This window comes from Megalobrama amblycephala, linkage group LG1 (assembly GCF_018812025.1).
Source record: "Megalobrama amblycephala isolate DHTTF-2021 linkage group LG1, ASM1881202v1, whole genome shotgun sequence".
In the NCBI taxonomy this organism is placed as follows: Eukaryota; Metazoa; Chordata; class Actinopteri; order Cypriniformes; family Xenocyprididae; genus Megalobrama; species Megalobrama amblycephala.
This window is the reverse complement of record NC_063044.1, coordinates 7,035,802-7,054,298: the sequence shown is the minus strand read 5'-3', so window position 1 is coordinate 7,054,298 and position 18,497 is coordinate 7,035,802. Positions and strand designations below refer to the sequence as shown.

The window sequence follows — 18,497 nt, the reverse complement described above, 5'->3', positions numbered from 1 at the left end:
AATGTATTTGTTTTTAAAGGGGAAGTGCATCTCTTTAGCTTTACCTTGGAGTTCACCCTCCTCTGTATGTGTGTGAGAGAAAGCAGAGGAGAGGTCACGTAGCTCACCTTTTTATGTGCCTATATTTATACATGCCATATATTTATAACGAAGAGCTGTGCACGTGCAGGTGGCGGGATTTTGGGTGTGAGAACTAGGGCTGGCTTTTGACACAATTTTCATGATTCAATTAGATTACTATTCACATGCTTTTGATTACGATTTCGATTTGATTTGATATCGATTGTTTTAGATGTAGTATTTCAGTTACAGTACAACGTGCAAATTAACTAATGCTGTAAACTACACATGAGAGTCAGCTGGTACTACTATAATAATATTGAAGGTTAAATGAACTTATTTATATACAAACGCTTAAATTACACTCAATGTTTTTATTATAAATAAAGTTTAGAATTACATAATCATATTTGTACTTTTTTTTTTAAATATAAACATTTAAATCGTGGCTGTCATTACTGATTTATTCACACATGCATTAAATATTGAAGAACATTAAAAATTATAATGAATATGTAACGGTGCATAGCTATATTTATCAGAATGCTGCTCTCTAGAGTTCACTTTTCTAGCTGACTAATGAGTTTATGGTCACTGAATGTGTTTTTCTGAGGTAAATGTGATGTTACACACGCTGTTTTATTGAGTCTTTCCGAGGCTGAAACACTGATTGAGCGATTACACGAGACATGATACAGATTTCTGTAAGTTGTACTGTATATTTTAACATACCTTCAGATGTTCATGCTTTATGTTCATGCTAACATACCTTCAGATGTTCATGTTTATTTCGCGCTGTAACTTAAAGTGGAGGAGAGGATGATCACATGCTTCTCTTTAACTGAGGAGCTAAAGCGATCTGTCACACGTATTTATTTTTTGAATCTCATAATAAGATGGACGTCATTTGAAATCTGAGACTTTGCTTCATATCAAAAGTAACAAAGCACAAAGATTATTGAGATTTATTGGATGGGAGGCGCTACATATTCTGCTCATTCATCTAGTGAGAACCGTTGCTTCATCGCTACTACCGATTTGCCGCTTTTGTGTGTCTCTCATTGAACTAGAGTCTTGTGCTTTGTGCGTCCAGTGTAAAAATGTTTTTATGTGGAAGTATGCTACTGCCAGCCCAATTTATCACTGGCCCACCGGGAATTCTCCTGAATCTTCCAGGACATATTATTCTTACTATATAACAGAGCGTTTGCAGTGGTTGTTTGCTAATTTTTCTGATGTTGCAGATTCAAAATTTTGAAAACATGCTTGTACATGCTTTTATTTTAGTGCAAGTTTATTAATAAACCAATAAACAAAACCTCCAATCTTTCACATGCATCTCAAAGATGGAGTTTAACTGTGAGTGTGAAGTAGGGCGGCACGACGGTGTTTTGCCTAGAGCGGCAGTTGAGCTTGTGCCGCCTTTAGAACAGATTATTATGAAATCCTGCTGACAGTGCTGTTTTTAGTCTTTTACAGTGAATCTGACACACATCTCACCAGTGCCTCATTGAAACACATTTTAAACAAGATTATTGTGTGTAATAATGTGTATTTTGCCCAATTAATTTCTATGCGCTTGTGAGAAAACTATACTTTAAATATTAATGCAGTCACTCACAGACATAAATTCATTTTCACAGAGCTGTAAGTTCATAGATGACAATTAATAGTGAAATAAACAGTACATGTTAATATCACTTTGGGACTTTTAAACAAGCACTTAAAAGAGTTTAAAGCTGCAGTTTTGCCTCTGTGTCACCATCTCTGTTTGAAACTGCAATAGCAGTGATTAGTGGAATTATCATCTTTACATGGGTTGTGCTTCGGCACGGCTCCTCAGCGGATGAATCTAATGTTTTGAGGAGCAGCTGCAGCTATGTGTGGGGGGGCTGTCAGGAGTATTAGCAACGCACCAGTGTGGATCTTCACTGTACATCACAATTACAGATTCAATGTCTTGTATGTGTCCAAAAATAAGAAGTTTCACCAGAAAATGTCATCTGAAGAAGTAACATGTCATCCACTTTTGTTCTGACAAACTCAAAAAAGTTTTACAATAAATCACGCTGCCAATGGTGCAAATCATTATACTTTGTTCTCGAATTATTACCCAGTGAACAATTGAAATGTCTTAACCTGTCCAACAGAAAAATAGCCATCTCCCTTTGGTCACGCCACCTTTCAAAAGCCCTGCCGGCATTTACTCTTTTTTTTTTTGCACGAGTCCGGTCGCTTTCTCTTTTTTACTGGCTCTCCGCAGTCTGAAGTCTTTGACTTTTTACCACAGTTGTCAGTGATGATTGTGGTTTTGAACTTTCTGGATTTCAAGCCACCATCCCAAGTTTAAATCCATTCCAGCTGCTGTAAGAAGAGGCTACAAATGATGTGCTACAGTAGTATCCACCGCACACGCCATATAGCCTACTAGCCAGGACTCCTTTCTGTTTACTGACTTGACGTAATGACACAAAGACAAACGTCAGCAAACTTGTATTTCCCATGAATTCCTACCAGTATCAATCAGATTATAAAACATTATTACAAGCTTACCTTTGTGAATTAGGCTAAGGTAAGGAGATAGTTTTGAACAGTGATTGGTTATGGATTTGCTCAATAATTAATTTTGGATCGTTTTTAATCAAAAAAAGATTTTTTTAAAGTCAACATTTATGTGATTAAAGTCAAGTTGACGTCAGCTAGTTGATGATGATGTCATTAAAGCTGCAGTAGGGAGTTTTTAGAAAATGTTGACTTAGCCTGAAAATTTGAACAAGCCCAACTCACAGGTCACTCCCCCTTGCTCTCTGCTGCGCTACAGCCCTCCCTCTTAAGCTACGCACACACTTAACAATTGTAAGGCCGATTATGAATGTAAATTGATAATTATGACTGATCGCGCTCAAACGCGTCCAGTCAGAGCCAGTCGCGTTCAGTCTGCGATTACAGTCGGTGTTCAAATTCCATGTGAAAGTATATAAATCTGCTTCAGGAGCAGGAAACAATCGCTTGTATGTTGAGCACAGTCTTAGAATATTTAGCTAGTCGTTAAATGTGTGCCCGGCTTTAAGTTGTGTAGTTCTTAAAAAAAGAAACAAATCAAGCAGGGATACTTACTTGTCAAGCAGAAATGTGGCTAACTCTGCATCGGTTTTTAACCCTTAAATGCATGACTGTTTCGCCAATCATTCTTACATATTCGGGTCTTTATCGACCCGGATCTATATCTAACACTGAAGGATCTCTACCTGTCGTGATAATATGAAACTCCTTTGATATTAGAGTAACAATTACAGAAGGATAAAATAAAGCATATTTTGTTACCTTTTGGAGCTTGAAAGGGCTCTGTTTGAGCAGATGTTTTATGCCATCATCAATGTCCTCGTCAGAGCTCATTTCCCAGAAAATTCAGCAAATAATGGGTTAGTTTTATGTTTGAGGTCATGAATATGAGCTCATTCGCGATCTCAAACGTATTCTCAAAACTATTCTCAAAACTATATAATTTTCAACATCTTCAAAATCAATATTTTGATCGCTAACAGCTTCACCAGATCCATCCAGTAACAATTACAGTCATATTTGATTGCGTTTAGTACTTGCTCTGCAGTAAATTGCTGAGCCATTTCATGTTTTTCTTATTATTTTGTTTTCTGTCTAAATGAGTCGTCACTTCAGCATTGTGTATCAGACATTGCCACCTTGTGGAATAAAGGCGAATTGCACTCATTCCGTCATCTAAGATTAAATTATTGTTGTGGAGAAAAAATATACATACACTCATACACACCTCGGGTCGTTTGTGACCCTATACAATTTTTACAAAAAATGAATACAAAAATAGGCATTCTTTTATAGTTTTATGATTTTTTTCTTGTTATATTCTTTATAATGAATTGATTGAGGAATACCAAGAAGGTTGATGTCTAACTTTGAAAAATGAACGAGGAGGAGTGTAGTGAATGACGTCTCAGGTCACTAAAGACCCGAGGTATGCATTTAATACTCCCTCCACCTTGGAAAAGTCATTCCGATATTTACCCTCGTTTTATTTCTAATCTTTCTTTTTGGCTTTTTTATCATCGTCATCTGTCTTTTTCCGTCTACCCGTCTTTATTTTATGAGCAGGTGCCACTCGAGGAATTGGCAGTTTGGATTGTTTGTCCGCCATAAGCAAAGCTGCGGCACACCGGTAATCTTGAATCTGAACGCCTGTACGCACTGTGCATGAGAGGGGTGTGATCAGCGTGCACACAAGCTTGATTGACACTGCTAAGACACTCCTCCTGGCTCTGATTAGTTGTTACTTATCGGAAGCGGTGTATTTCTGCAAATGGCAATAGGACCACTGGGGGGAGCCAGTACTGTTCAAGTTTACTGTTCAAGCAGATCTACTGCACATGTGTGGAACACGTCCACTGAGAGGACCACAGTTACACCTTCTCTAGTATAAATACAAGTAGTCCTCGTCCGGACTGGAGTATAACCAGGGCTTTAATCTGAACCTCGAGCTGAGACTGAACGCAGGTTTCCTTGTGCACAGATATGGCTTATGATATGACGCTGCTCACAAATATTGCTCCTACATAACAGCTTATTTTTTATCAGTTCTTTGGATCGTCTTTAGGTCGTTATATTTCTCACAGATTTCTGCTCTTTCTAAATCAGATACAGATAAAGTAGCTCAGTAAAGATTACATTTATATGAACACATTAGTGACAGAGTGAATTCTACATTCATCCGATCAATATTGAAAATCCAGATGGTATAATCAATCATATCTTGTGGAGCGCTTTCAATTCAATTCAATTCACATTTATTTGTATAGCGCTTTTCACGATACATATCATTTCAAAGCAGCTTTACAGAGAATGCATGTCAACATTACAATTTAAAGAATGCAGTTAGTAAGTAATGTAATAATTTAGGCAATTAATTTACAATCACATGTTAGCAGTTTAACTGAAGGTAGGAGCAAAGAGCTCCTGGAAAAATTAATTACATTAACAATAATTAGGATATAGAAATTGGGCAAAGTGCATGTTGATAACAGATAATTGGATCTTCTGAAGTCCTCGCAGGAATTGGCGCCGTCTCTTCACAGGTGATGGTCATCTGAGGTCTTCTTGAGAGGCTGGATCCAAACTGAAGCTGATGTCCTCTCTAGTCACCTCGGGGCGGGTGTCCCGATGTAAAATAGAAAAGCAAAAGGAGAATAATTAGCATAGCTGCTGTTCATAACTTTAAGCAAAGATAGTCATGTGCAATTGATCTGGTATGAGATGCATTATGTGAATGCTTGTCTAAAGAGATGTGTCTTTAATCTAGATTTAAACTGGGTGAGCGAGTCTGAGCCCCGAACATTATCAGGAAGGCTATTCCGGAGTTTCGGAGCCAAATGTGAAAACGCTCTCCCTCCTTTAGTGGACTTAGATATCCTAGGTACAACCAGAAGTCCAGAGTTTTGTGATCTTAGAGAGCGTGAAGGATTGTAGGGCGATAGAAGATCGGATAAGTACACAGGAGCTAAACCATTTAGAGCCTTATAGGTCATTAGCAATACTTTATAATCAATACGGAACTTAATGGGTAACCAGTGTAGAGATGATAAGATTGGTGTTATATGATCATACTTTCTTGACCTGGTAAGAACTGCAGCTGCATTTTGTACTAATTGTAGCTTATTTATTGAAGAAGCAGGACAACCAGCTAATAATGCATTATAGTAATCTAGTCGAGACGTCATGAAAGCATGAACTAACTTTTCTGCATCAGAAATAGATAACATATTCCGTACCTTAGCAATGTTTCTGAGGTGGAAAAATGCTGTTTTTATAACATATGAAATATGATTTTCAAAGGACAAGTTGCTGTCTAATATAACACCCAGGTCTTTAACTGTCGAGGATGGAGTAACAGTAAATCCTTCTAAATGCAGACTGTAGTCTGAGAGGTTCTGTGTACAGGTCTTTGGTCCAATAATTAATACTTCAGTCTTATCTGAATTTAATAGAAGAAAATTACTAGTCATCCAATGTTTTACTTCTTTAACACACTCTGTCAGGTTGGATAATTTAGAGATTTCATCTGGTCATGATGAAATATATAACTGAGTATCATCTGCATAGCAGTGAAAACTAATTTCATGTTTTCTTATAATATTGCCGAGTGGCAGCATGTATATTGAAAATATCAGAGGGCCTAACACTGATCCTTGCGGCACTCCATAGTTTACTATCGTGATCTTAGATTTTTCCCCATTTATACAAAACAAAATTGTGTCTGTCTGATAGGTACGACCTAAACCACCGTAATGCCTGTCCCTGAATACCAGTGTAATTTTGTAGTCGATCTAGGAGTATTTTATGATCTATAGTGTCGAACGCAGCACTGAGATCAAGTAACACTAGTATTGAGACACAGCCTTGGTCAGAAGCTAGAAGTAAGTCGTTTGTAGTTTTAAAGATTGCAGTTTCTGTGCTGAGATCTGAATCCTGACTGAAATTTTTCATAGATAGCGTTTTTTTCCAAGAAGGAGCATAATTGGACAGACACCACTTTTTCTAGTATTTTAGACATAAATGGAAGATTTGATATGTGTCTGTAATTTGCCAATACATTTTAATCTAATTGTGGTTTCTTAATGAGAGGCTTAATAACTGCTAGCTTGAACAGTCGTGGGACATGACCTAGAGATAAAGACGAGTTGATAATATTGAGAAGAGGCTCTTCTGCTACAGCTAACAGTTCTTTCAGTAGTTTAGTGGGTATTGGATCTAATAAACATGTTGTTGGTTTAGACGCAGTAATAAGTTTATTTAGCTCTTCCTGTCCTATAGTTGTAAAGCACTGCAACTGTTCTTGAGGGGCGATAATTGAGGCTGAATCATAAAACTCTGTCAAAGGTTGAACATTTACAATTGTATTTCTGATACTTTCGATTTTCTCTGTAAAGAAATTCATAAAGTCATCACTACTAAACTGTAATGAAATGTTTTGTTCTGGTGATATCTGTTTATTTGTTAATCTAGCCACTGTACTAAACAAGAGCCATGGATTGTTTTGGTTATTTTCTATAAGTTTGCGAAGATGCTCGGCCCTGGCTGCTTTTAGAGTCTTTCTATAATGGGAAAAACTGTCTTTCCATGCGATTCTGAAGACTTCTAAACAGGTTTGTCTACATTTGCGTTCAACATTTCGAGTTTCTCTTTCTTTTCTTTTCTCTTGTGAGTAATACTGTTGTACCATGGTACAGTATTTTTCTCTCTAACCTTTTTTAATCTCATCGGTGCAACAGTATCTAATATCTACTAGTGAAAATGGTGCACATGCTGCTAGTCATTTCCTCAAGATCATTTACGTGTTTGGGTATGATGAGCAGCTGAGACAGATCAGGCAGGTTATTTGTGAATTTATCTATAGTTGTCGGAGAATTGTTCTACCTAGTCGATATCGCGGCACAATTTGGCAGATATCATCAGTATGCATTACGCATGTTACAAGGTAGTGATCAAAGACATCATAACTTTGCAGTAGAATTTCTATATCGGTAGGATTGATTCCATGTGATGTAATTAAATCTAGTGTATGATTAAGACGGTGAGTGGGTCCAGTGACGTTTTGTTTGACCCCAAATGAGTTTAGTAAATCTGTAAACGCAGCCCCTAACGCATCATTTGTATTGTCAACATGAATGTTAAAATCTCCAACAATCAGCACTTTATCAACGTTGACCAATAGGTCTGAGAGAAAGTCTGAAAACTCTTTTAGGAAATCAGCATAAGGCCCTGGAGGTCTATAAACGGTAGCCAAAGCAAGAGATAGTAGCGACTTTTTACTTATATCTGAGAGTGTAACATTTAGCATAAGAATTTCAAATGAATTAAACCTATAGTTTGTTTTCTGAGTAACGTTAAGAATATCACTATAGATTGTTGCTACACCACCGCCTCAGCCAATCAGATGGCATTTATTTTTATAACAGTAGCCAGGTGGACAAGACTCATTAAGACCGAAATAATCATTTGGTTTAAGCCACGTTTCTGTGAGGCAAATTACATCAAGACTATTATCTGTGATTATTTCATTTATAATAACTGCCTTAGGTGTCAGCGATCTAATGTTTAGTAGTCCTAGCTTTAGAAATTGTTTTTGTTCAGTAAATTTGCAAATTTCTGGTTTGATCACGATTAGGTTTTTTCTAGATCCTTTATTTTTATTGTTAAACCTCACTATTCGGGGAATAGACACAGTTTCTATAGACTGTACTACACTCACATTTCTATCAATTAAGTGGGCAGAACACAGACTGTGATTTGAGGTTTGACTTAATAGTCATACGGAGCGAAGCGTCTTGGAGATGTTCTCTGACAGAAGATCAGCTCCGATGCTGCTGGGGTGCAGGCCATCAGCACGGAAAAGCCTAGGACGCTCCCAGAAGAGATTCCAATTATTTATAAAGAGCAGCTTCTGTTCATTACTCCAAGACATCAACCATTAATTTAAAGCAAATAATCTACTGAATCTTTCATGTCCTCGTCGGTACGTCTGAAGAGGTCCGGACACGATGATCTTCGTCGCGGGCGATGTGGCTCATACCGTCAAGTCAAGTCAAGTCACCTTTATTTATATAGCGCTTTTTACAATGCAGATTGTGTCAAAGCAAGGAATACTATTGAATGTCAAATGTCAAGTGTCCCCAACTAAGCAAGCCAAAGGCGACAGCGGCAAGGAACCTAAACTCCATCAGGTGACATCAGGTTGCAAACAAGTGGCAAATAGTTGTTAAAATGGAGAAAAAAAACCTTGGGAGAAACCAGGCTTAGTCGGGGGGCCAGTTCTCCTCTGGCAAACAGTGCTTTGTTACAATTCAGGTTGCTATCATAAGTCTGATAGGATCACAACAATCAAAGTATTTATTTCAGTTCCATCCAGTTGAGGATCGTATTCATCATGCCAGTATGGACGGTCTGTTGAGGAACTGTGGCACTGGCTGTCCTGTCGATGAGGCCTTCACAATGGATGATCCAGTTGACTCGATCTCTGCTGATACTTCAGGGCTGCGTTGTGGTCGTGTCCAGTTGAGGATCGTATTCATCACGCCGGTATGGACGGTCTGTTGAGGAACTGTGGCACTGGCTGTCATGTTGATGTCTTCACAAAGGATAATCTAGTTGACTCGATCTCTGCTGATACTTCAGGGCTGCGTTGTGGTCGTGTCATGGCACCGGTCCTTGGTCTCAGCTGGATACGGCCCGGATCCGGTTGACTACGGTAAACCTCGGGATAAACAGAAAGAGTAATATTAGCGTAGATGCCATTATTCTTCTGATGTAACGAGTACATCTGGTGTTATAGGAAGTGTTCCCGGTTCCGGCTGACCTAAATTATCCAGCCTAATAATCCTTTAACGGATTTGAAAATATAAATTGATAATGTGTTATGTGTATGCCAGGTTAAAGAGATGCGTTTTTAGTCTAGATTTAAACTGACAGAGTGTGTCTGCATCCCGAACAATGCTAGGAAGATTGTTCCAGAGTTTAGGTGCCAAATAGGAGAAGGATCTACCACCTGCGGTTGATTTTGATATTCTAGGTATTATCAGCTGGCCTGAATTCTGAGATCGCAATAAACGTGAAGGACTATAATGCATTAAGCGCTCACTTAGATACTGGGGAGCTAAACCATTTAGTGCTTTGTAAGTAATTAGCAAGATTTTAAAATTTATACGATGTTTAACAGGAAGCCAATGCAGTGTTGACAGAACTGGGCTAATATGATCATACTTCCTAGTTCTAGTAAGAACTCTAACTGCTGCATTTTGTACGAGCTGTAGTTTATTTATCAAGCTGGAGGAACAACCACCCAGTAGAGCGTTACAGTAATCTAGCCTTGAGGTCATGAACGCATGAACTAACTGTTCTGCATTTTTCATTGAGAGCATATGTCGTAGTTTAGATATATTTTTAAGATGGAGGAATGCGGTTTTACAGATGCTAGTAACATGGCCTTCAAATGAAAGATTGGTATCAAAGAGCACACCCAGGTTTCTAGCTGACGACGAAGACTTAACAGAGCAGCCATCTTGTGCAGCCAAGTTGTGTTTTTTTAATAAGAGGTTTAATAATAGCCAGCTTAAAAGTTTTTGGTACGTATCCTAATGACAAAGATGAATTAACAATATTAAGAAGGGGATCTATGACTTCTGGAAGCATCTCTTTCAATAGCTTAGTTGGTATAGGGTCTAACATACATGTTGTTGATTTTGATGATTTAACAAGTTTAGACAATTCTTCCTCTCCTAAAGCAGTAAATGAATTGAATTTTTCTTCAGGGACACTACAATGCACTGTCTGACACAATACTGTAGTAGTCGGTTGCATGGTTATAATTTTTTCTCTAATATTATCAATCTTGCAAGTAAAGAAGTTCATAAAGTCATTACTGCTGTGCTCTTTGGAAACATCAGAAGTTGAAGCTTTATTTCTTGTTAATTTAGCTACTGTATCAAATAAATACCTAGGGTTGTGTTTATTTTCTTCTAAAAGTTTTGAAAAATAGGCAGATCTAGCAGTTTTTAAGGCCTTTCTGTACTCAATCATTTTCTCTCTCCACGAAATGCGAAATACTTCTAGTTTTGTTTTCTTCCAGCTGCGCTCCATTTTTCTAGCTGTTGTTTTTAGGGCCCGAGTGTGCTCATTGTACCATGGTATTGGATTAATTTCTTTAATCTTTTTTAAACGCAAAGGAGCAACTGAGTCTAATGTGCTGGAAAATACAGAGGCAATAGTTTCTGTTGCAACATCGAGGTCTTCTAAGCTGCCTGTTATGCTAAGGCGATGAAACTGATCAGGAAGATTATTTATAAAGCGATCTTTAGTGGTAGAAGTGATGGTTCTACCATATTTATGGCAGGGAGGTAGTTTAGCCGCTTTCACTAAATGTAATATACACAAGACTAGATAATGATCTGAGATGTCGTCACTCTGCCGCAGAATTTCAATGGCATCAATATCAATTCCATGTGACAATTTTAAATCTAAAGTATGATTACGACAATGAGTGGGTCCTGACACATGTTGTCTAACACCAATAGAGTTTAGAATGTCTGTAAATGCCAATCCTAATTAATCTTTTTTATTATCTATGTGGATATTAAAATCACCAACAACAAGGACTTTATCCGCAGCTAGTACTAATTCTGATAGAAATTCGGCAATCTCTTTGATAAAGTCTGTATTGTGCCCTGGTGGCCTGTATACAGTAGCCAACACAAATGTCAACTTACATAATGTTACGTAAAGCACCATCACTTCAAAGGAATTATATTTGAAAGACTTCTGGCTGATACTGTAAATATTACTATGAATTACAGCAACACCTCCCCCTTTGCCTTTCTGACGAGGATTGTGTCGATAATCATAACCTTGAGGACTAGACTCATTTAAAGTAATGTAATTGTCCGGTTTTAGCCAGGTTTCTGTCAAACACAGCACATCTAGATTATTGTCTGTGATAATATCGTTTACAATAAGTGCTTTTGAAGAAAGTGATCTAATATTTAACAACCCAAGCTTTATCATTTGTTTATCATTATTATCTATATTTTTTATTTGTTGAACATCAATTAAATTTTTACTATTAAATGGGTTTGGAAGTTTTTTGTTTTTATTAAAGGTCCCGTTCTTCGTGATCCCATGTTTAAAACTTTAGTTAGTGTGTAATGTTGTTGTTAGAGTATAAATAAAATCTGTAAAATTTTAAAGCTCAAAGTTCAATGCCAAGAGAGATATTTTATTTAACAGAAGTCGCCTACATCGAACGGCCAGTTTGGACTACATCCCTCTACTTCCTTCTTTAATGACGTCACTAAAACAGTTTTTTGACTAACCTTGTTGTGGCCAGTCTGCAGTGTCCTAAAATGATTCTGTTTTCTTCTCAAAAAAGCTCTCAGAGTCAGAAGTTCCAGGTCCTCAAAAGATATTCTTTATTGCCAGGCAACAAAGTGAGATGTCAGCTTCTCATCAGGCATCACATCTGATCTAAACAGCGTTAATCAGCTCGTTTTATATGTTTTTCTTATCGTTACAGATCCAATGAGGATTCCTCTAGCTATCTTTTTCTTTTAGCTCCACCCTGGCATTTTGCCACTATTATCTATGACTTCTCCTTAGTCTTATTTTTAATGGTGGCAGATCGCCAGCCGCTATATTTTTTAAAAAACATGTTTTAATGGTTTCTTTGGTACTTTCCACAACTTGCTATTGTAATTTGCATTGAATACACTTATATTTCATTTACACTTGATGCTCTCTGTGCAGAAAACCCGGTGCTTTCCAGTGTTTTTCATACAAGCTATTCTCTACTGGTAATACGTTAATAATCAATGAATTTTCCCAACACATCCCCCCTTTGGGGCTCTCTTTAGCCCCACCTCTATGCCCTTATCCCAGAGCATGTCCTCATAGGTCAGCCTGTTTCCTTCTTCTTTCTTAGTGACCAAGAATAGTCACCCATCTTTTTCTACCAAGTGACCTTCCCATGGGGACACACTCCAGAGGAGAATGAGACCAAACATCTCCCCCCTTTGTTTGGCTAGAGAGGAGTAAAAGATCCCATCTCCCTACCTAAAACCTTCTTTTAGGGGGATACTTCTTCACATTTTAATTGATTCACAAGCTTTGGTTATATCAGTAGATTAATGCACTTCAGTGATTACATCATACAGTAATAGAATAATGGCAGTAGTAGAATGCACATATATATGTATATATAGTTCCACGATGCCAGAGGAACTCTCAGGCGCTTCCGGTGGCCTGGAGCGCTATCTGGGCTGCTCCACCGTTGCCAGAGGTACCTGGACCTGCCTAAGGTACTATCTGGAGTTGGGACTGACAGCGGGTTTTTAAACCACCAGTAGAGTCAGCCCTTGCTGCTAAGCACTGAGGTGCTCGCCGATCCTTCTTCTTTTCACCAGTGGAACGTGAGTGCACATTACATTCAAAAGTGAAATTTTTAGAAGTTAAATGATAAAAACAGAAAAACTTTCATATTCTTTTCTTTTTAATCGGGTTGCATCATCCCTCGGTGGTGTGCCGGATGATGGCCTGCTTCTGACCTTCATTTGTCCCCTCTCATTCTTTAAAGTGATATTTAATAATGTGCAGGTATTTTATAATAATGGAAAAAACAAAAATGAAAATAAAAATTGGAAGGGGGTTTTCTTGACTACCTCCCTCTCTATCAAAAACAGCATTAAATTCAGGGTCAAAAATAAAAAAGTGGCACCCCTTCCATTACACCCCAGTTAGGGATCTTTTCATGGGAATTCGTCCAGCTCATCGAGACCTGGACCTATTGGATACCTTCCAGTGGTTGTGGTGCATCCAATGTCAACCCCAGATTGTTTTACAGACACATTCACCATCTGCTTGGCTGCTGCACTCGCCATCATTTATCTGAGAAAAGGTAACACACAACAGAACAACAGCACAAAAATTCCAAGAGCAACTGCTATTATTATTCCCACCTTTACTAGCCATTCTTTCCATGAGCCAAAAAGAGAGTCAAACCATTCTCCAATTTTTCTGTCTCTTCCAGCATTTACAGTGACTTCTGTTCTCAGGCTCTTTAGCTTCTTCATGGCTTTGGTAAAGGATCCATCAGATGCTGTATTATTTGGGATAAAGGTACAACAGTCAATTCCAAACATCACGCAAACCCCACCTTTCTCTGCGAGCAGCCAATTAAGTGCCTGTCTGTTCTGCCAGGTCATCTTACTGGTGTATTTCAGTTGTTCTCCCAGAGCCATCAGAGCATCATCTGTGTAATTAATAAATCTTTGCTGATTATAGTAAATGTAGTTAATCCATTCAGCATTCTTATTTGGGGTTATCCAAACAAATATAGACTCAAATCCTGATTTTACTTCATCTCTTGCCTTGAATTCTTGTGGTATGCCTCTAGGTTGGTCTATCGCATCTATTATTATATTAGGATCTGGTTTGTATGCTCTCTTGGCTCTATGTCCGGGAGTCACATGCTGGCTTGGTGTTTCATCATCCGGGTCCCAATCAACTATTGTTACTTCTTGAGCTAGTCTTACTCTAGCACATATCCCTTTCCACCCTTTTGGTAAGGTGGCTCTTAATCGTTTGCCTCCACATATCCAAAAATGATCAGCAATTGCTTCATCTATTTTCTCAAATTGATCTATCAATGGAAAGGCCAGTGTGGCATTTCACAAGCTTCCATAGTTGTGACTACTGGCATATCAATATTTACAGTAGCTGTAGCATATATTACACTATATGTTTTATGTACACCTGATTTGTAATACATGTCCCTGTCCCAAATTAGTGCCAAATTATTCCACACTGTCCTTGAAAGCTTCCATAATCTACATCCCCTTTTGACTTGTTGAAACATTCATATATTAAGGTTCGATCAAAAACATAGTTACTGGGAGTTTCTCTTCACCTTAGGTCAATTCTTACATCTAATTTTCTACATTCATCTCCCCAATATTCCTCCTCATAGTACCTATGGTAGTATTTGTTTCCCAGCAACGGCAGACACTCTGCAGGGCAATAGGGACTAGCTCGCCCTGAAATATTTACACAGTAATTCGAGTAAAATCTGGCACAATGAGCAAAGCTATATTCATCAGGCACCACTGTTAACTTTTTTAAGGGAGACGGCGAACACAACAAACAAGTCTTTTTCTTTGATTGTTTGGCAGTATATTCTGCCCACTTATACCACTCATTGTGATAAGCAATGTCCAACAGTTTTTCTTTATGCATTTCCAAAGCCATATCATACTCTAATCCTTCATAGTCAGTGTCATTCAGGTCTGCAGCTCGTTCCCTTATAGATCTATTTACAACAGTACCTTGAGTTGAATTAATCATTTTGAGTTGGATCACTTCCGATGATATCCTCAAGGTCTTGAAGATTGAGGGTGGGAAAGTCTCCTGTGAGGTTGAGACCTGGGAGGTCACTGGCTGGGGATCCGCTGTCTGCAGTGGGTAGGTCAATACCTTGGAGTTCGGTGAGGAATCCATTTGGCTGAGGTTGTTCACCGGTGGAGGGTCCTGCCTCAGGAGATTGGTCACCTGACGGCTCTGGATCAGTGGCAGCTGATTCAGCAGGTACATCAGCAGCAGGGTCAATGTCAAGACCCTCCTCCCCAGTTTCACCTGCTTGTGGGGCGTCATCCTGTCCCCGCATCTCATCTCGTGTCTCAGGTTGCTCAGCTTCCCTAGAAGAAGGTTCAGCAACAACATTACTAGATCCCTCACCTGGATCCCCTGGCCCCTCCCCTTCTTGCGCATCTTGGTCTGGATCTTCTTCTGCACTCTCTGCCTCTTCTTCTCTCCGTCTCAGCCTTGGCACCCTAGTACAATGATTCAAATGATACCAAGTCGTTTTTCCTTCTACTTGGATTGCAGTTGGGGTTGCTCTTACTACAGTATAAGGTCCTTCTTACCTTGGCTCATTCCATCTTCTTCTAAAGACTCTCAAATAGACCTGGTCTCCAGGAAGCACTGGACAGGGTGCCTCTTCCTCCTCTCTTAGCCCCCTGTTTTGCTCCTGAGTATGTATGGCTTCATGTATGGCAGTCAATTGTCTCATATAGGCCCTTATTTCAGTCTCAAGCTGTTCTAGGGGTGGTCCTTCATATGGGCCTCTCAAATGGGGCGCAGGCATGAGTCTCCCTGTCAACATCTCATGGGGAGTCAGATTTGTCACTCTGTTAGTTTGCATGTGGTAACTCATAAGGGCAAGGGGTAACGCATCTACCCAGTTAAGTTTTGTATCTGCACAAATCTTGTTGAGTTTGGCCTTGAGGGTGCCGTTGGCACGCTCCACAATACCCTGAGAGGAAGGGTGATATATGCATCCTAGTCTCTGCTTGATTCGTAGCTGTTGTATTACTGCCTTTACTGTTCTTTGAATGAAGGCTGAGCCATTGTCAGAACTAATCTGGGATGGAATGCCAAATCTTGGGATAACCTCTCTGGTCAAGAATCTGATTACTGTCTTAGCTCCTTGATCTGCTGAGGGTTCTGCTTCCACCCATCTACTAAATCGATCTATTATCACTAGCATGTATCTTTTCCCCCTTACAGATTTAACCCTCTGGAGTCTGAGGCTGATTTGGGGCCTGGAGAAGTTTTGACATGCCCTGACATTTGTGTTTTTTTCAGTTGTTCATAAACATATTAATGGAAAAAGTGTCATTACACTGTATTCAGGACAAACTAGGCTACAATAATATGTGAGGAACATGTATGTACATGTTTGTGTTTTTGAAGGAATAACATTTATGCGTGGTTATTGAAAAAACAAAAAACTTAAGTCACTGAAATAAGGCCAAAAAAAGTATAGTAAATCTGTGTTTACAATACTTTAGGGTATTGGAGGTTGTAGACTAGAGTTTTTGCTTCAGAATTATGTAAAAATTATGCTGACTACTCTTTCATATAAAACAATATATTGATTTAGTTTTTGTAAGACACTTTTTGCCAAGAAACACAGTATGCATGGAGGCGTGAATCACTACTGAATAATGGGCCATTCTCACCTGAGAAGACAAAAGAATCAAATAGTAATGAGCTGAAATGACTTGCATATTAATGAGGCATTTCAGTCAGGTAGGCTGTGAAAAAAACCTTCTGTGATGTCTCAAGCTCATCATAATATATGAAACATACAGAAAAATATTATTACAATATAAAGTAATGGTTTTATATTATACTTTAAAATATAATGTATTTCTGTGATGCAAAGAGTCTGAATATAGGCTTTTAGTTTAAAAGCATGCACATTTGGAGAAATATTGGATTCTCATATGCTTATGTCAATTTTCTATACAGAGGAGTTATATTTATTTAATATTCATTGTCATTACTATGAGCGCTGGTGTTTTCAATTCATCCTTGAAGTCGGAGGGCGCTCTCTGTGCATTTTTAGTCCACAAATTCATCTAAAAGAAGAAGAGGCTATTCCATGAATGGAGTTTCCAATTCATACTGCAGCCGGAGGGCGCTAAAGAAACAAAAACTCATCTAAAATTCATCTGTAGAAGAAAAGAAAACAGGAACTAACTGCATGTCTTCTAGAGCTCCCTAACCATGACTTTTACATCCAGATAAACACTTTTCAAGACAATAAATACACGATTGAGACGATGAATGCATGTATTGCCTCTGCGTCTGAATAGCGCTGGCTCCGTGGCCGTGGCCGCATTAGCGGATAATGAGCTGAATCACGGACTTCTGACATGGCTCTCTTTTCATACAGATTACATAAACACAGAAGGTTTGTTTTCGATTTGACTTACATGATTTAAAACCTGACATCTTAACGTTTTTTTAGACATAAGTGTAATTTTTCTGTGATTAGTATTCACTAAGTCAGTGTTTCTCAACTCCAGTCCTCGGGACCCACTGCTCTGCACATTTTGTATGTATCCCTTATTTAACACACCTGATTTAGATCATCAGCTCGTTAGGAGAGACTGCATGAACTGAACTGAGTGTGTCAGATAAGAGAAACATACAAAATGTGCAGAGCAGTGGGTCCCGAGGACTGGAGTTGAGAACCACTGCACTAAGTTACAGTTAATTTTCTGAGAACTATCAGATTGGACTTCGTTCAGAGGGAGAGGAGAAATCACGCATCATGTTAGTTTTCTTTATTTTACAAAAAGCACAACATTTTGTTTTTACTCTGAGTGTATACAAATAAAAGAAGATATTCTATAGTTTCAATTGATATATTACTTATGTCTCTATGACAAAAATGATGGAGTATTTTAAGTCTGTTTTGCTGCAATGTGAAAAAAAACCTGCAAAACGCGCCGGCGCATTTTCAGACCTCAGAGTGTTAATCATGTCCACATAATCTAGTACTAGGTGTTTGAAGGGTCCCTCTGGAACTGGTATTGAGCCTAGTGGTGTTGCTGTTCCTCTTCTAACATTGTTTTGTGCACAGACTTCACATTCACTTAAGTACTCATCTACTCTTTGTTGCATATAGGGTGACCAGAATCCCTGTCTTTTTATTTTCTTTAAGATCTCCCCCCTTGCGCAATGGGCAAACCCATGCGCATCCGTGATTAAAATGTTCAACAGTGGGTTTGGAGCTATCATGAATCCTTCATGAGAGCGCCAAAGTCCATTAGCATCTCTTGTTGCTCCTCGTTGTTGCCATATTGCTACTTCATTAAAACTGATGGTGGCATCACAGCCAACTGACACCCTGAGGCCTGTTTTGCAAAAGAGTCCGCAGCATTATTTCCTTTAATTACAAAATCATTACCTTTCTTATGTGCCTGACATTTAATGATAGCCAACCTAGTTGGATACATCATAGCTGAGATTAATTTAGTAATTTGGTCTCCATGTTGGATTGGTGTTCCATCACTCTT

The 18,497-nt window shown here is 38.6% G+C and overlaps 2 protein-coding genes across 7 annotated transcripts in view; one reads left to right on the top strand and one right to left on the bottom strand.

Annotated features, from left to right (window-relative positions):
• LOC125242811 (NACHT, LRR and PYD domains-containing protein 12-like) overlaps positions 1 to 18,497 on the top strand; it is a 127,772-nt gene that overhangs the window by 14,495 nt on the left and 94,780 nt on the right. The window lies entirely within an intron of this gene.
• LOC125243323 lies at positions 12,024 to 16,312 on the bottom strand. The gene is made up of 2 exons (XM_048152866.1): positions 15,552 to 16,312; positions 12,024 to 15,458 (listed from the first exon to the last, which is right to left on the bottom strand). Exons 1-2 carry the CDS (start codon positions 16,172 to 16,174, stop codon positions 14,966 to 14,968), a joined length of 1,116 nt encoding a protein of 371 aa, XP_048008823.1. The 5' UTR covers positions 16,175 to 16,312; the 3' UTR covers positions 12,024 to 14,965.